Genomic DNA, 19,971 nt, shown 5'->3' with positions numbered 1-19,971 from the left:
ACTGGGGACAATCATTTTGTCCCTAGTCATCTTTTCTGAAAATAAGACAAAAAGTAAGGCAACACCTTAAGATAATTGGCTACATTTCAGTTGTGTTCATATGTGGCTATAAAAAGTAAATAAATAGAATTGGCAAGGTTAAAATCCCATATTATTACAAACATCTTAATACTAAACCAGCAATCTCAATTACTGGATGATGAATGGGGATAGGTAGATCATTTAAATACTAATAATTAAGAAAAAGCCTTATATATTGTTCTGTAGTTCATTTTGGTATTGTTCTGCTACTACTGTGCTGAAAAGAGTTATTTAAGAAAAGTGAATTCTTACAGTGCTATTATGAGGGAACTGTGCTGAGAGTTGTCTATGATGGAGATTCTGACAGAAAAGTGAGTTATTGCATTTCTAATTTGTGCTCTCATTCCAAATGATTTGAAATGCCTAGGTTACTGATCATTTCCTATCCTTCCTGAAAAAAAAGAATTATTTTTATAAGGAATTATTAGGGGTCACATATAGGAAAATTAATGAATGACATCTGAAAGCAAGCCAATAGTCCACATTCATCCCCTCCTAGCAATGGAGATGTGTGATGGAGACCAGTTTTAAATAGATCAATAGAATCTATGCCAGAAATAAGTACCTGGAAGATGTATTGAACAACCAGAATCTGCAACCAGCTAGATAGCAACAGTAGTACTAGATCCATGTTAAAGCAGATTGTGGACAGATTGACTATTCTGTTAATTTTTTGCTAACATAAAATTAAGCTAGGCACTGAATTAAGCTAGCAGAGTTCATGCAGTTCAGTCTGTAAAGTAAAATACATTACACATACATCAACTTCTGAGATCTTTTTAATTCTCTTCCTTTACTGATAGACTTTATGTTACTTAGAAAAAAATGCAAAAAACCCAAACCAACAATAAAAGACAATATTTGTTTTTAGTATGGATTTATTAGTCTGAATTTATACACACAGCAAATTATTGCTACTTGAAAGTAAGTTAACTGGTAAATATACTGGTAAATATACTGCCTGATATACTGAACAAACTTATTTTTGTAATTTGCTCACATTGCCCTAGATAACTTCCTACATTATTCCAAGTCCAACTCCTTTTTTTTTTGCTTCAAATTTCTATCATGTGTGATCACCTTTTTTTTCCATGTGCTACATTGATTGTTTTCTCTGATGTTACAGAAATTTGAGGAAAAAATTTCTATTTAGCAGAGTTTTAAGTAAGCAAGTCTACGGAAGAAAGTGACCCTAAACTATTGTTTCAGCAGTTTCAGTACTCATAGACTTGGATGTATTTTGGTAATGTACAGGCATTACTCCCCACCATAGCTGCACTCCTTATTATTCTTAGTTTTAAAAACCCCAAAAATACTCAAGCATTCCATGTGCAGAATTTTAGACTATAAACTGTGGTTTAATTAAGTGTTTTTAAATTGTGTGTACAATTAAAAGATGACAGCACCCATTGGTTCATAGTTGAATAGGAAACTATTTGCCTGCAGTGCAGGAGATGGAAGTATTAATGTTTTCTTCAGACTACAACTGAAGTAATTACTGTTACAAATGCTTCTGAAGTTTGCCATTTCATACGTGTCATTCTACCATAGAATCATACAATAGTTAATTATGTTATTTTCTTAAACTACTTCGAAATGCATGTACATTTCTCCAGTTTAATTTGAAGCCAGCTGTTACCACCAAAGAGTATAATCAATCTGAATTAAATTGTCCTGTTTCCTTTACTAAGTTTCTTAATAAGTTTTGTAGTGGACTGTGTGACTTTTAAAACTGTTTTATATAGAACAGCCATTTCCTCCTAATTCATTTTCCAGCTTTCCAAAAACTAAAAAAATTGTCCCTAAGAGAATTAGAGATGATCTTTATAAACAGATTTTGTATGTGTAAAATATTTGTATTTTACAGATTGTTCCAAGATACTATAAAAGGAGGAGATGATCTAATGACATACTTGAAGACTTTGAGCTTTTAAATATAAATATGGTCCATAAAACCAGAATTTACAAAATGTCAACTATTCATCAGCTGTTTTACTGCTAATATAAACTAAAACAATGATAGAGTACATAAGAGCATAACAAACAGTATTTTCAAATAAATCAAAATTGTACTGAAATTCACTGGAACACTTCACCATCCCACAGGTGTTCTGATTTTACATAATATTCTTGTGAATTTAAAAATCTATGAGGTTTGCTATAATGAAAGAAATAGTTGAAGTTTGTTCAATTTGTTCATTGGTCAACTTTCAGGGAGTTGTTGTAGATCAAAGACACTTCAGCTAACCACTGTACCTAATTGGTAACATCCTGGTGTGTTGTTTTTACCTTTTTTAAAATGCATTTTTATACAATAGAGAATTTGGTAAGGTTGTTTGGTTGTCACTGTTGAAGGCCAGTTTAATTTCCTAAGGTTTGTCTTTGTTTAATTTCCTAACTCAATGTCAATATGAAATTGAGTTAAAAACCATGGAGTGTTTCATCATGTATTTGTACCAGCTGATTTTAGTTCTGCTATGCTTCTTAGCCTGGAGGAGATGAAAGTTACTCAGTTGTGTCCTGTGGTCTCTTAATCTCATTTTAACAGCTTATGAATCAATTTATTTTCTCACATAAAAAGAAATATATTCACAAGTGGTTATTTAACATGTAATAATCATGTATTTGCTATGGATACAAATTTAATCTAAAAGTCTCATCTACCTTATGTTGTTGTTCTGTAATCAGCAAGATAAGATTGGAGAGTTTGTCATGGCAATAACTAGGGCAATAACCTACATCTAAGCCCATTTTAAATTCCTGAAGCAAACCATTGTTCCCTCTGCTGACTTCTTTTGCAATAAGTTATACATTTTTGATCTCAGATGCTACTACTGTAATTATAGTGAATGTTTTACAGAGAAGACTAGATTACATATGTTTTTTTGTCTGTATCAAGCTATCTATTTTAAAGAAGAATGCAAATTTTTTTTTAACATAGTAATAGGAAGAAAATGATAAGCAGGCAGAGAAATGAAATCTTAGTCTTTTAAAATTAAGGCTGCTCTTGACCATACTTCCTATTGGGAAACAGTAGCATAATTGTGAAACAGGAACAATAACATTCCTCTGCTAACAAAGAACAAACAAAAATGGGTATTCTTTAACTAACTTTTTGGACAATCACAACAACTAGTGTGAGAAGCAGCTTCTTATAGACTATTTTTCAGAAAAACAGGCACCTGGCAAAGAGCAGCACCAGATTTAACCCAATTTGTATGAGATTTGTGTTAACTGTATTAACACAATTATTAATAGAACATGCTAGCTATTTTCTCTTTGATTAAGGACCTTTGGGCTAAAGAATACTTATAACTTTTCATTGACAGCAAGTGAAGGAAAATTCCTGAACTTTCAAGAAGAGAAAAGGTGACCAGTAAAAATGGAAATCTTTTCTACCTCCAACCCAGTTTGGTAGAACATGCTATTATTAGATCAACAGATTTCATTTAGAGCCAAATTTTTCCTTGTATGAACTCACCCTGCTGATTTCAGTGGGAGTTCAACATGCACATCTGTAGGCAGAATTTGACTTTTTAAGTATTGGCAATCTCTGATCTTGGTTTCTGATAGCCTGCTGAGAGAACTGACTAATACATGTATAAAGACTTGTCTGTCTTTTTATGCCTCTGAAGTTCAGAATTGAGGTCAGACCAGAACATTTGTCAGAGATTGCTCTTTATCAGTTCACCAGAAATAAGAATAGGACTTGAGCTTTTAGAAGGAGAATTAAACATTAATATTTTAAGTACCTAAGTGGTATGGTTATTGCAGGGACTCTAGCATTTAGCATGGCTTTTTGTTTTAAGTTTGCCATATAAATGCAGCACGCATAGATATTAGTCTGGTGATGAAGTATTAACATTCCCAGACATGACATTAAATCAAAGATGCTCTTGAACTGGTTTAGTTCTATTCAAAAGCCTTCTTTTTCTTATAACCTGGAAATGTAAATATTTAGCCAAGGGGGAAAAAAGTACGATGAAAGTAACACATTTTTTCCTATCAGGGGACCATTTTATCCAGCCTTTTCTAACTGAGTGTGGCACAGGGAGGTGAGTGGCTGAAGTGAGCAAAAGTATATCTAAAGAGTATTTATAAAAGAAATCTGATCTGCTATATGTAGTCTGCTATTGAAACATTTCTCTGTGAAGGAAAAGGACATACCAGAAGTGAATATATATAAGCAGAGACATGGATGTTCAGTGAGACATGACAGCATGGCAAAGGGAGGAGTACTAGAAATGAATTTTAATGTTGTTTGTTTCTGTGAGGAGGCAATTTTTTTCCATGAAATCTGCCAGTATTCTGTTTCTAATGAAATCTTTTCTTAAAACATTGACAAAATACATTCCTGGGAACTATCAAGTGTGCAGATTCTGTAATGATAATGTTTCTGTGACATGGGCAAATCAATGAGCAAAGTAAAATCAATTTATCAAGCTCCTATGCTGGTACACACTAATTATTTAGGGACTGCTTGATGTAGAGAGTGCAATGAATGTTAGATTGCCTGGAATGTTTATCAGCGACCCATTGCGTTACACTTTTCTCATTTTAATCTTTATATATTTAAATCCTAATGGAGTTTTATTTCAATTTTTTGTCCAAGATTAACCCATAATAAAACCTTGTAATTTCTACTTAGCACCTTTATAGTGCTTCTCATGTTCCAGGTTGTATGAGTTAATCTCATCTTTCTGAGACTGCAATAGAAGTATTATACCACTTTACAAATAGGGCAATTGAATTAGTGAAACTAATTTGTCCAGACAGCAATGCCACTCAAATTATTCTTATTCTCTTTCTATTTTACCTGCAAATTGTTTTATTTTAGTTGGGTTCAATTATTCAGAGGATCAAGAATGACAATTTTCATTGGTCTCAGCAGGAGCCACAGCTGTTCATTTCCAAGAGCCATGGCCTCCTCTCTCTTGAGACATGGCAGGACAGCCTGCCAGCCACCCAGAAGGATTTCAACCTTAGTGCCTGTGAAGGTGGGCACTACTCATGGCATTTTCCCAGCCTATGTCTTGTGCTGTTATAAAAACTCTAGACCTGTTTAATTTTTTAAGTTTTATTTAAGTTTCCTTTTCAGCATTTTATTTTAATATTCTTTCTTCCTACATTATCTTAAAAAGTAAATAATTCTCACTCGTGGTTTGCTAAAATCTACTGTTAGAACTGAATCCCCTTGTTTGGCATTGCTGGGGGATGTTCTTATTAGATGTAAGATGTCTAAAAGTTTACACCTCAAGAAGTGGGCTCATGGGAACCTCATGTGAGTTGACAACACCAAGTGCAAGGTGCTGTACCTGGGTCAGGGCCACCCCTGCTATCAATCCAGGCTGGGGGATGAACAGATCAGGAGCAGTCCTGCTGAGAAGGACTTGGGGATGCTGGTGGATGAGAGGCTGGACATGACCGAGCCATATGCACTCAGAGCCCAGAAACCAACCATGTCCTGGGCTGCATCCAAAGCAGTGTGGCCAGCAGGTTAAGGGAGGGGATTCTGCCCCTCTGCTCTGCTCTGGTGAGACCCCACCTGCAGTGCTGTGTCCAGCCCTGGGGTCCTCGGCACAGGAAACACATGGACCTGTTGGAGCAAGTCTGGAGGAGGCCACCAGGATGATTTGAGGGATCAAGCACCTCCATCCCTCTAATCACCACTCTCAGCACGGAGGAAAGGCTGAGAGAATTGGGATTGTTCATCCCAGAAAAGAGAAGACTTCGGGGTAACCTAATTTCAGCCTTACAGTTCCTGAAAGGAGCCTACAAGAAACATGAAGAGGGACTTTTTACAGGAGCATATAGTGATAGGACAAGGGGAGAATGGCTTCAAACTGAGAGTAAGTTAAAATTAGATATTAGGAAGAAATTCCTTACTACAAGGGTGGCGAGATGCTGGAACAGTTTGCCCAGAGAAGTTGTGGATGCCCTATCTCTGGAAGTGTTAAAGACCAGATTGGATGGAGCTCTTGACAACTTGCTCTAGTGGAAGGTGTCCCTACCCATGGCAGGGGGGTTGGAACTAGATGATCTTTAAGGTCCCTTCCAACCCAAGCTGTTCTATGATTCTGTGTTGACTTGGGGTTTCATCCACGCCCACTCCACTCACATCATACAGTGGTGGTGAGAAGGTGGAGATGGGAACTTCAATATTAATTCAAGAGTTGGAACACAGAGCTTCCAACAAAACGGTTAACAGTCCATCTGACCTGCATTCTTAGGGATGTTAGAGACTGGATGGATTGTAATGACTCCTTTTGGTCTTAGCCTCTATGAAAAACCTTATTCCTCTTGCTAGAGGTAGTAATTGTCAACTTTATGAGGCTAAACATTATGAAATACTTACAGGGTAAATTTAAAGATTTGAAAGGAGAAAATAAAGGTTTCTTTAAAATTAAAATAAAGATTTCTATACTTTTTTTGTTAGAAAAGACAGTTTCTGAAGCTTCTTATTTGAATTGTTTAATATTGGTTGAGTGTCAGAATACAGTCTGGGTCTCAGTAGGGTCTAACCTAAGCTTATGTATGGCCATGCAAAGAATCCATATTTTCCCTCCTGAGCTACAGGATCTACCTGCTGACATCTGGAAGCTTGAGGTGTTTTGTAATATTATGATGCAGCTGTTGCAATCTTTCTGGTTTAAACATCTTTCTCTATATTTGCCTTTAAAATGCCAAGCTCATTTACAGCACAACAGAGATTTACTTTGTAGCAACAGTTTTCTGAGGACAAGGAGAATTTCTGTGAGTCTCTATTACCTGAAAAAGCTTTTGGTAATGAACACGGGTTATTATTCAATGTTTTATATTTGTATATATCTAATATACATTGTTCACAAGATGACTAATAGACAGTGTGTTATTAATGGTTTAAAACCAGTTTTGACTGAGGCTACAACCTAAGCATATGTATCTTTTTAAATGCTTTTAACTTTAATTATGCTGAATTAAACCATACTAAAGGAAAAATTTCCTTTGCAAAAATTCCTTTATATTTTCTATGTCCGTTATGTAGTGGGTGCTAGACTTTCAGATCACACTTTAGACCTTCAAGTTACTTACAGTTCCTAGGCACTTCATCACTTCTTGGTTGCAAAGTAACTGAGTAACTGACTTTGATTATGTGGAAAAATTGGTGTTGAACTGTTTATGGCATTTCAGCAGTGATGCTTTCTGTCATGACATGAGGTGGTGGTGCAGAACAACTGTAACCGCATGTTCTTGTAGAGAGAATTACAAGCTAAATTTGCTCTTTTACTTTTCCCCTTCCATAGATTAGAACACAATTTCAGAGTAAGTGGCAAGGCAGTAGCATATGTTGCATCTGTTCAGGGATCATAAAACTGCATATCAGCTGTTGGTGATAGATAGATAGATAAATAGATAGATAGATAGATAGATAGATAGATAGATAGATAGATAGACAGATAAAAAATTATAGTAATCAAGTGATATGTGTTTCAGGATAAGTGCACCTATTTATTAATATGTTTCTGGTTATTAAATTAGACATTCTAATAAATAAATATTTTCCCCTAGATATAACTTTTTTTCCCATCTAAGCTTTTTCCTTTGATAGTTCAGAAAAGAAGAAAATTAATACCTGGCATTGGTTCATTTTTCATTTTTCCTATTCAAATTTTAATATCCTTATTTTTAAGGAAATACTGAGTTAGTCTTCCAAATTGCAGGAAATAACATTTGAAAAATGTAATGTTTTACTGATTCAGAAGTACGGAATTCAGAATGGGATAGGACTTAAAGGGAATTTGATTTTCCTTCTCCCTTGGTATTTTCTGTTTGAACTATTTTTATCCCAGAAGAGGATTTATATTCTACTCTACTGCTCTCTTACTTGGTCATTTCTAAGTTTATAAAAATATATAGGATGGAAAATCAAATCAGCTGAAATCCATTTTGTTTCAACACCGCCTGTCCCCAGGAGCACTAGAATCAAATAAAAATACAGGGTGAGTTTAAAGGGAAGCTAAGTGTAGCATATTGAACTAGCAGCTGACAATCCGAGGTTTCAATGAAATTTGAATGAGAATACACTAAACCCATCAAAGAAGAAACCAACTCAGTTTGAATGAAAAAGATGGAGACTGTTAACCTGTCCTGGGACAATTCAACCCTGTGCAGTTTTAAATATAAAATCGGAAGATATGCTCTGGCCCCTGAACAGTTCAGCAGTTGGACACTAAGTGAGCTGAAGTACAGAAATGTGAGTGCTGGGAACCTGCTGTGGCCCAGGTGTAGGGCAACCACTCACCTTGCTGTGCAAATGGATCCTGCTCTCATTTAGCTGCAGCTGCTGCTGGTATAAAAACTCCCGACAACAGAAATTCATCTGACACAGGAGAACTTTTTTCCTAAGTCACTTCATATTTTCTTCACAGCACCAGATGTTCTTTTCTGTCTCTTTCACTGGTTATGAGAATTGAGGTTTAACATAAGCCAGTGCTAGCGGGAGTCTCTTCTATATGAGGGAATTCTTCAAGAAAATATCAGGCTGGCATGAGGCCACCGCCTTATATAAGTGCTGCTCACAGACCAGGGAGACAGACTTTTTTCTCTGTAGGCACAGTTGGCCTTTTCTTGAAATCTGCTTCATATTAAGTGTCAGAAATATCCACAATGGAACATATAGGGGGATGGACTTTTCATGCTCATAATTCTGGTCATACCAAAGTCCTGATGAGATGCAGCCACAAGTGCTGACTGAGTTGAGAGATGTTATTGAGAGGCCACTATCAGTTGTCTTTGAAAGTCATGGCAGCAGGGAGGCATTCTTGCATCCTGGAAGAGAACAAGTGTCACTCTCATCTTCAGGGACAGGAAGAATGACACAGGGACCTACAGGTCAGTCAGCCTCACCTCAACCCCTGGCAAGGTGATGGAGCAACTAATCTTTGAAATCACCTCCAGGCACATGAAAGACAAGACAGTTCTATTGGAGGCAAGTCATAAGTGGGGTATATTTTTGGTTGATACTGGGTCAGTATAATTTGGCATCTGCATTAATGAACTGTTCCCTGGGACAAAGCTCACCCTCAGTAATTTCACAGTCGATGCAAAAGTGGGATGAACAGTTAATACACTGGATGGTTGTGCTGCCATTCAATTCGACCTTGACAGAATGAAAAATTACACTGAAAGGAATCTCATGAAGTTCAACAAGCAGGAAGACCATGTCCTGTGTCCTGGGAGAAAGAACCCCAGGTAACAGTACACACTTGAGACCAATTGACCAGAAAGAAATTCTGCAGAGAAGAGCTTTGGGGTTCTGGTAGACAAAAAGCTGACTGTAAGCCGGAAACACACCCTCATGGCAAAGAAGACCAACAGCACCCTGGGGTGCATTAGTCAGAACATTGCCAGCAGGTTGAGGGAGGGGATCCTTCCTCTCTGCTCAGCCCTGGTGAGGCCAAATCTGGAGTGCTGGGTCCAGTCCTGGGCTCGCTGGTGCAAGAGAGATGTGGACTTCACTGGAAGAAGTCCAGTGCAGATCCACAAATATAGTTACAGGACTGAAGCATCTTTTCTGTGAGGAGAGGCTGAGGGAACTGGGACAGCTCAGCCTTGAGACTCAAGGCAGCTAAGGATCTTATCAGTGTGTATAAATTCCTGATAGGAGGGAATGAAGAGGAGAAAGCTGGACTCTTTTCAGTACTGTCCACTGGCAGAATGGGCACAAATTAAACCCCGTGAAATTCCGTCTAAATATGAACACTTAGTGTTCAAACACCAGCACAGGTTGCCTAGAGAAGTGGTGGAGTCTCCATCCTTGAAGATATTCAAAATCTGACTGGACACAGTCCTGTGCAACCTGCATCTCACCAGCCTTGCTCTGAGCAGAGGGGCTGGGCTAGATGATCTCAAGAGGTGCCTTCCAGCTTCAACCAGTCTGTGATTCTGTGTTTCTGCAACAGTTCTGTTAACCCTGTTTTAAGTTCTGTATCTGGTACTTGATTTGTTACTTCCTTTTAGAGAAAATTAGCCTTACTAGTATGTTCAAATGAAATGACATGCTCTAGTAAGTGATTACATTTTCCTAGGCTATAACCTCTCTACAAAATCATCAATAAATAAAGTCATATTACCCACCCACAAAACTAGGAGACTGATGACAAGCCAATTATCTAATTACTCATTAGTCTTTTCTACTTAGAATTTTTTATTAATTTTTACATCATATTTTTCAGGACAGTTTAGAGTTTTGTGAAAGTGAAAACATTCTTTTTAGTGCTTACCTTTGCAATGATTTTCAGTAGAAATACAACAAATATTTAGAAACATTTATGCAATTAATCACTAATAGCAGTAAGAAATTTGTGTTCTAGCCTTGTGCATGTCCAAGCTTGCATGTTCTTGACAAGTTTATTAGGAAGTGAAAAACATTTGATTTCTAAATAGAGATGCTATAATGTTTAGTCCTATATAAAATTTAGATATGAACTGCATAAATAGTAAATACCATTGCTGGAAAACTAGAGATGATTTGTCATGATTTTCAAATTATTTGAATTTTTTTCCTTCCCTTTTAAAGGCCAATAAAAAATGTTTTAAATTCCTTGGGTTTAGGCTTGTAAAAGTGAAAGTTAGTGAAAGAGGATACTATCCAACAAAGTCTTGGATTTATAACCTCTGGGAGAAACTAACTTTGGGATCAATTTTAACTTCCAGTGTTGTGCTCTAAATAAACCTACATAATGTTCAAATCGAAGGCTGATGAAGTTATAATTGCTAGTCCATACAATCTGAGGGGAAAAAAGTTAGAGATTATGCCAAATTACCTTTAACATCTCAGGCAGACATTATACCTGTTTCATCTATAACCAAATAGAGACTCATTTCCAGAAGCTATTGTTGGACATTTAAATTATTTAATGGATTGGGGAAATGAACTTTAAAGTCTCCTTTAACTTCTCATTCCAGCAAGAGAAGGGTATTGCAATATATGTTCTGTGAGGTTCGTGGTCACTTCTCCCGTGAGTATGGGTAACACTAATAAGTCTTTATGTGTTCAGGATGACTGAGAGCAATATAGCTGGGAAACAATATTCCACTATAGTGGTACAGTAATTGTTCATACGTGGTCTCACAGAGATTTTTCTAAACTTGTAAACATAAGTCCAAGTGTTGTTAAGGCACATGAGGGACAAAATAACATCAAAAAATGAATATGCTCCCAAGCTACTTTTCACTTCAGAAATATTTTCAGGTAGGTAGTAGCCAATAGGAATACTGACTGCATTTTAAATCATAATTGAAAAGCTTAATTCCTTGTTTTAATTCTGGGATTGAACAAATGCATAGCAATTGCAAGTAAATCATTATTAGATGGTGTCTGTTTATTGAAAACAATTTTTAAGACAAATACAGCCCAACACAATTTCAGTACACTACTGAGGTGTACATAAGAATATATGACTTTGTATGTGAGTGCTGTTAATTCCCTTTTGTCAGTGTGGTTAGTGCTAAGCAACAATGATTGCATACTCTCAATACAATAACTATCTGCATGAGATGTGCTATTGAAAACAATTTTTAAGACACAGGCACTGACTTTGTATTGTCTCTTTTGTCTGTAAGCAACAATGACATACTCTCATACAGCTGCAAACATAGGCACTGAGATTGTCTCCTGTGGACTACATCTAAACATAAATTGTGGGTTTTGGGATCAGTAGGAATAAGTACAGTAAGAGTAAAAAAAGCAATTTTAATGACCTACTGACATTTTACGGTAGCAAACAATAAATAAAAAACAGCCTGCATTTTAATTTTTCTGTGTGCATAAGGAATCGGTACTTTTCTGAAAATACACTTCCTATTCAGGGTGTATTTTCCAAATGGCATAATGGGATTTAGTCACACTATTCCATTAACATCAGTGAGTTGGAAGTTATAGGCACTTGATGTGATTTCGGTTGGATTCCTGAACTCTGTGTTTGACTTGTTAGCAAGCTATTGCACATGTGGTTGAGGGAGAGGGGGTTTAAGTGGAATATTGCATTTTAGTCAATGTTCCTTCCTGAACTTCATTATGAATTTTTCAAAGGAAACCCCCTGAGGCTAGCAAAGTATATAATATCTCTATTGTTATTGAAATAAGCTTGTTTACTTTTTTTACTCTTCTACTCAAATGACATGAATTTCCTTTCAGATTTTATGGAATTGATTTATGAGTCTTAAATAAAAACCCAAATTTTTCATGGCATTGACAAAAGCCATTTCCTTTTGGTGATTCCTTAAAAAAAAAAAAAAAGACATAGAGGAAGTCAGCGTGTGTTAGGGTTTCCTAAATAAAAATAGGATAAAACCACCAGTGTGGCATGTGAAATATGGAAGAAAAGACATCTGAAAAAAACCTAATCATCAAATTTTCATTAATAGAGTTGGTATTTTGGAAAGGGGTGAGGGCTATCTGACAGCTTTTACTACCTTGGAATAGGATATCCGAAGCACAAGCAAATTTAATGGAAAATATGCAGAAAAGGACTTGCAAATAATTCTGGGGGCTTAGCCTGCATCTGCTAAAATATGTTAGAAATTGGTCTGTAATTACAGACACTAGCCTAAAATCCCTTTGGAATTGGAGTTCCAGCACTAAATAGAAAATACATAATGTTAAGAAACTCCAGGAGGATAACCAGTAGGGAAAAGATTTTACTTGGTACAGAGCACTGCAAGTTCAAAACATTTCTATCATAATGGGGATCATTATGAACTAAAGGTCAGCATCTCTGCAGGGACAAAAAATAACCCGAAAAATCCACCACAGCAATGTTCAGTTTTCAGAAAGCAAGCTACACACAAATGAGGAAGCCTGATGGAAAGAAACCAAAAGGACAAAGTCTGTGAAGACACGACACTAAGAACCAACCATTAGAATGGGCTCATAAAGACCTAGAGAGATGGGGTGGCTAAAGAAAATAATAGAGAAAGCTATTTGGAGCAAAAATACAAAGAACAAAATGTCATGATTAAGAGCACCAAATCACCAGAGGCAGATGAGTATTTGGTGAAATGTTCTAATGGAAGTGTAAAATACCTGTACCTATTAACAGCATTTTCTTATTTAAAATTAGTTTTTTATGAGAAATGGAACAGGGCAAACGTGGGGATAATTTTTAAATAGTGCATCTAGTCAGGCCTGTGGACCTACAGACCAGGGAATCTGGGAAGAATATACTGCAAAAAAGATAGGAGATTGTTCTGTAAAAGTAGATGTGCCTTTCATCTCCTAGTGTGCCTTGAAGGGAACATTAGCATACTGCTAAGGGGGTGTAGGCCATTTGGCATTCCCCAGGGATTTTAAGAAAGTCTTCCAGCAAAGAAACTAAGTTCTGGTGAGATAATAGAGATGGTCTTCATGTGGATAAATAAGCAGCTATCTGGTAATTTCCTATGAAAAATGGAAAGTAAAAAGCACAGGTCAGTTTTCCCAGAAGGAGATGATTGTGCTCCAGAAGGTCTACTCTGTGCAGCACGTTACATAAATGAGCTGGAAAGAAAAATTATTAATGCATTAGCACATTTTGATGATACAAACCTATTGAAAGTACTTAAGGTGAGGACAGATTGCAAACAACTATAGAAAAACTTCACAGTACTGACTGTCAGCAAAGTGATGGCAGATGAAATAAAGTGCTGATAAATCTCAAGCAAAACATGTGAAAAAAGCTATCCCAAATTTATCCCAAACAGTAATGAGCTCTTTAGGCCTTTCAGCATTCCTTTAACACTCATGAAAGAGGTCTTGGAATCATAACATCCTCTGAAAACATCACATCAATACTTAGGACTGTTCATAGAGCCAAATGCAATGCTAAGAATTACTGAGAAAGCAGAAAATATCATGATGCCATAGTGCAAGTCTCTGTTGTACCTCTATCATATATATAGTAGGAAGTGTTTTGGATCCCAACTATAAAAAAGATTATAGCAGATTAGATAAAAAGTAACCAAGGACAGAATAAATGGTGTCGGAGTGGGGCTCCTCTTACGTAATTTCTCATCTCTCAGGTAGCTGTCTGCATGTGAGCTGGTTGCCTAAGCTCACAGTATAGTCAATGAAAATCTACCCATTTCTGTTGTAATTCAGAATGTGATTCATGCCATCTTATTGTGAAACCTTACATAATGTTCAGTTCCTGGTTTTGATTAGCTATTGAATATAAAGGAACCATGTGGTGAATTGCTCAGATGTTAATACCTTATAGATATCCACATGTAATCATATATGTCCTGGTCTTTGTATATTTAACAAGAAGAAGCTAAAAATAATATGCAAGGTTTGTAGATATTGCAAAAGCACAAGTCCACTCAGAATGGTTGGGTGCTATCTCTCATGAGCTAAGAATTAGGGACATCTCAAATGGGTCTCTAGTGTTAGGTTTAAAAAAAATCAAAAAGGAAATGGTTCTTTAACCTAAATACTGACCTTACCATAGGGTATTTTGGATAGTAAGAGCATATGTTAATCCAAAATCGAAGTATATAATTCCATGGAAAAAGATTCCATTGAGGTCCGTTTGATATAAAAATACAGCTTCTGGCTCCATAATTTCTGAGAGTTTGCTAAGCTGGAAGAGTACAGCAAGGAGCAGGGATGCTGATGCTTTCCTTTGCCTTCTTCCCTAAGCAGTTGTATTGGCTATTATCAGACAAGGGACTGGGCAAGATGAGCTTTTCATCTGACTGATTATGGTCACTCTGTGTTCTCTAGACTTTTAATATATGTCTGGTTAGGATATCTATGGCACGTGTCTTCTAGAGTCCTTACTAATGTTCCAAGGCATTTTAAAATATTTTCTGACAAGACCGTATGGATCATTTAAAATCCAATCTACCACCTACAGTATCACAAACCATTGAAATTCTTTCTTGCATAAGGGCAATTATAATGAAGATAATTTGGGGCTGGTTGTCCTATTGCTGTTCACACTGTGAACTCATTTACATCCTGAGCAGTTTAATGGGTTCAGACATGTCTCCTTGTGGTAGTAATACTCTACTACTCACCATGTATCTTGTTTTTAAATTATCAACAATATAGTTACCTAAATTTTTCTGATGTAAACCTGTTATATATATATAGTGGTCTTTATGCAAAAGGAAAAAAAATAGAAAAAAATTAATCAGTCTTCTACTATACAAACTAATGATTAAAAATATAAATATTTCTCTTAAACATTTCAGTCATACTGATAAAAATCACAATCCAGTAAAAATTCTAAATTTCTGCTTCTACAGATGCCAAGTACTGTAGAAAATATAGAAATTATTATTATACAGTAAACCTGTTCAAACATTCATTGAAAAAATGAATTTCACTGAATTTCACTTACTCTGAGACAAAAGCCCAGCTTTAAAATCATGTATTTTGACTGATGGAGTGGTTGTCTGTGATAAACTGTTGCTTAAAGAAGCCTTATAGTCACTGACTTCTTAACCATATAATCTCATATGCCAGTTCTTTCTATGGATACTTTTTTTTCTGTCTGCAGTTTTTAATTGTAAGCTTGTTGGTATTAATTAGGTAGCTGTTCATTGACTAGCATTCTCTTTATGTTCTTGCTGTTTGTTATGTTTTGATTTGTCCAACTAATAAAAAAATACCAGTAAAAATTCAGGCTTAATGATAATAGAATACAGAATGTCGAATTTAAAGATGGAGCAAAAGCTTTTGTATTTTGTACATTGGAAAATTAGTATCACACTGGAAAGATCATTATCCTTGCAGCACAAAAAAAAAATTAATAAAGACATTGATTAGAGAGGGAACTGAAGATAAGTTTTCTTCTTTACTTCCATATTTATTTCCATGATTTGATTTCTGTTTTTGTGACTTGCTTCTGTGCTATAGCCTTTATGGTGTGTAAAATACCTTCCAGTCAAAAAACCTTGTTGACTAATTATGAAGGTTCTTCTATTTCACCTTAGTAATGGTATAATAATTGTGTGAGTTACCTAGTCATTTATGTCGGGTAAGTGAGACCAGTGCTTTCTGGTCAACACTGCAGATGTAAGTAACAGGTCTAAAATCCGACAGAGACTAAAATATATGTTTAAAAACAAGTGCTTGATAAGCTTAAGCCTATGTGCTTTGCCTAAGCAGTGAACTTTTTCAATCAAAACCCTGCTCCTATTGCCATACAAATGGTAGAAAATTAACTTGATTTCATGCAGGAACTGCATTAAAGTACATTGTTGTGTGGGAACTGATCCTTGCATTTATTGATCTGCATGTATTTTACCCATGGTTTTTATTTTATATATATACATACATTTATTGTGTGTTTTAATTTTTATTATATATTACTTTTATTATATATATTACAATATCTCTAAATATATACAAATGTATATTTGTATTTATATGCAATGTGGACATTGGTGACACTAGCTTAGAGGTGTTCTCTCATCTTGGAAACCAAGCAACACTAGAGGAACTGAGTTGATCATCCCAAATATAAACCACAGAGTCATGGTCAGGGACCTGGGCTATGAAACTAGTAGATCAAAGGAAAAAAAGCAGTGAAATAACTGTTTGCAAGTGAAGTGTTCACACAGTGGTATATATATCTCTTCAGCCTTTGAGGTTTTTACCTTGCAAGAACAAATGTCTATTTTTAAACCATGTTGTTTGTTCTCTGAACTCAACTACTAACTAAAAAGTTCAGGGTAAGCACATATATAACTCTATGGGACAAAACCAAACATGAGTTCTCTTCTTTTTCTTTGTATTTCAGACCTTGCTTGACACAAAACTGTAGCTCAGTATTCTCTGCAGTAATGTCAGTTGTATTCCAATGGTATTAAAACTGGTGAAATGGGGAAGTCAACTGTTATGTTATGAACTCAGTGTATGCATCTTCTGTCACATGGTGGCACTTGCATCACTCTCTGTGCTTCCCTTTGCGAAATGCACACCCCTTCTGATGGTGTATTTTATAGATTTATCATTAGAGTCATTCACTGCATGAGTGCCACTTAAATCAGTCTAACTTCTTATGTTGTAGGGTAATTTAACATAATTGAGGGAAGCCAAGTCTGGTTTTGAAAGACATTTGAGGAACAATTTTTCAACGATGTTTACCTTTAGTGCTGTTTATGGCATTCTAATGTCTATGAATGTCTTCATACTGTTTACTCTTAAGGTTCCCTGAGATACTGGATGGTCTTTGTTTTTACCTTATTTTGCATCACGTGTTGATGAAAAGATTACTAGGCAATAATTTCAGCTTATTTGATTATCTGTAATGAGATGCAGACCACATGTGGTTTATATTAAAAATACTGAGAGAAAGGAGCTAGAAAGCAAGACTAATATAGAAAGTAAATTATTCTGCCTTTGTGTGTAGACATCATATTGCAACAAAATGTACTCCTGAGAATCATAGAATTTGTCCCTTAGAAATGACTCATTGTTACATTTTGACATATTTTATCACATTAAAGATTCATAAATGTCTCCTTAGAAAAGATAGATATGCAGCAGTGGAAGATCTACATAGAGATTCCTTTCTTTGACACAAAGTCATGATGCCCTGAATTTATCTGAAGGTACCCAGATGCGTCACAAAAGCATCATCATCAGGTTGTTGCTTTTAAAAACAAGAAGCTTGTAACTAGCAGTTTCTGGTTTTCAAATGCATTATTGAAATTATTAGCTAGACTGAAATTGTTAGCTATGTGTAAGAGCGTGAGACTCATGAGTCATGTAGGCCAGGTTGGGATTCATAGCAATTTTTTTTTTTGTACTTCCCATTTCTAACCTTTTGTTTGTTACATGTAAGATACTCAGGGTAAGATCATGCCCTTAGTGGGGTCTGTAATAGTTTTATCGTTGCTTCTGTTGTTTCCTTTGTTGTATTTGGGAACAGTTGTCATCCTCTCTTTTCCTGTGTTAAACAGTACTTAACTCTCCCATTAATCCCAAAGGAATATGTGTTACACACATGTAAAGGATGAGGCAGGACAGATGTGTGCTCTGCAGTGCACATCCCGGTGGGTGTGCTGGTTGGAAATGTGGTTTAACTGGCCAAAAATAGCTATGAAGGTTCCAACTCCATAGCACCTTCTGAAATGCTGGGCCTTACCCTTGAGACCTAAAGTCTATATGAAGTTATACGAAAAGACTGGTAACTGTACTATGACCAATATGCTCCTTCCTTTCAGCTTGATATGTATTATCACTACATTACTAATCAGCTGGTAGCAGAACCAATAGTTTTTGAAGTTAAGGCTTATCTTTATTTATAGTTTTATTTAATTCGCACAGGTTTATCGAGCAGAACTTGTACCCCTTAAAGAGAAGGTGCATCAAGTCAATGACCTCGCTCACCGGTTCACTCCCTCCGATATCCAACTCTCCCAGTACAATCTCAGCTGTGTGGAAGACCTGAACACAAGATGGAAGGTGCTACAGGTACATTGCATACGACTTTTTCTTTATGCTGCATTTAAGTAAATGTTTTTATTTCTCTGTGTTTGTTCCCTATGAAATAGCACCAAAGAGAACTAAGGAATTAAAAATGAAGCAAGCTTTCCATAATGCTGCCTCTATGAGAAGACAGTAGTTAAACCTGTTGCTCTATTTTCACATGGTTCTGAATACTTTATCAAATAAGATTAAGTAGCCCAGTTTCTCATATGGTGCAACTATGAAGTTAAAATACTTAATAGTTTATTTACCTTTTAGTATTAATATTTAGCAAATCTTGCTGCCTGATATATCATGTGTTCATTTATCACATGACTTAACCATGTTTTATGGATATTTCTATGGTGTATATAGAGGATTCACATAAGACAGTTTACTTCTGCTACTTCATTCCTTTTACTATGGTTTAAATAATTTCTGGGAGCAACAGTTTTAAATAAATTCTTTATAGATTAATATAGATTAATGATTCCATGCAGCGGAATCTGTAAAATCACACTTTCTGCCAGCGTCCACGAGGGAGGTATTCAAGCTCCCCCGGCCCCATCGCCTCACAACCGAGGGGTCTTCCGTGGCCTTCGTAACCCCAGACAAGGTCGTTTCACCACGTCATATCACGAAGACACAGGGGGGTCTTCGTGACGGTCTGGTATCTCTTGCAGGGCCTCTGTGCCCTGTCTCTCAGGCTGCCACCGTGGCAGCAGTGCAAGGGGGGAGAGCCAAGGTCAACTCCCCCTGCATTCCTCTCGGAGCTCTCTAGCTCCTTTCTACAGTGCATGTCGCACTTCAAGGCTCTTTCAAGTAAGAGTCCATCATCTTCCTCCTTCCAGGAGGTCTCAAAGGAGTTTTGGGGATCTGGTATCAGTCTTACCCCCAAGAACTCTGTAGCTCTCAGCTGCTGGCTCTCCTTTCCTCGACTCTCCTTCCAGGAGTCTCCTCTGCAGTGTTGAATGTTGCTTCTGCTGCTTCTTCAGTTCAGGTTCTTATCTCTGGCTCTCTGCCACTGTTTCTCTGGTCAGCGTCGGCTGCTGCTCTGTGCCCATGGAGAAAACATCTCCTGGCATACTACAGGCACCTAGCCCAGCTTTATGCTGTTCCAGGTCCCTGCAGCCCCCCAGCCAGGGGCTGGGAGGCCCCAGAGGGCCCAAGGGGCTCAGAGCCCCTTCCTCATGGCTCTACAACATGGCCACCTCTCCTACAACAACCAAACTACAACTCTTCTTTTCCGGTCTGGTTGTGGTATGTTTACATTTTTGCAGGAGCGCCCATTGGGCAGAACTTCAAAACTTCCAGGGGTTTCCACCCCTTGGGGTCTACCACTTCTCTTAGCCTCTGGGGAAAACAAGGTTCAAACCACTACAATACTGAAAAATGTACAAATTCTTATCTTGAGATAAAGACTTCAAACATGCATAGTTGTTTTTTTT

General features: G+C 36.7%; 1 protein-coding gene across 5 annotated transcripts in view; it reads left to right on the top strand.

The window, feature by feature from the left end:
* The window catches only part of LOC113989701 (dystrophin), a 553,659-nt gene that overhangs the window by 370,280 nt on the left and 163,408 nt on the right, over nt 1–19,971 (top strand). For all 5 annotated transcript variants that reach the window (XM_027724535.2, XM_027724552.2, XM_027724569.2 and 2 more), the window contains exon 17: nt 18,383–18,529. In XM_027724535.2, the coding sequence (XP_027580336.1) occupies nt 18,383–18,529 (147 nt within the window). The remainder of the gene's footprint in view (nt 1–18,382; nt 18,530–19,971) is intronic.

The sequence above is a fragment of the Pipra filicauda genome, unplaced genomic scaffold (assembly GCF_003945595.2).
Source record: "Pipra filicauda isolate LSUMZ 115617 unplaced genomic scaffold, ASM394559v2 scaffold284_size963001_pilon, whole genome shotgun sequence".
Classification (NCBI taxonomy): Eukaryota; Metazoa; Chordata; class Aves; order Passeriformes; family Pipridae; genus Pipra; species Pipra filicauda.
The sequence above is the reverse complement of the archived record's forward strand: the minus strand, read 5'-3'. Positions and strand labels throughout refer to the sequence as shown.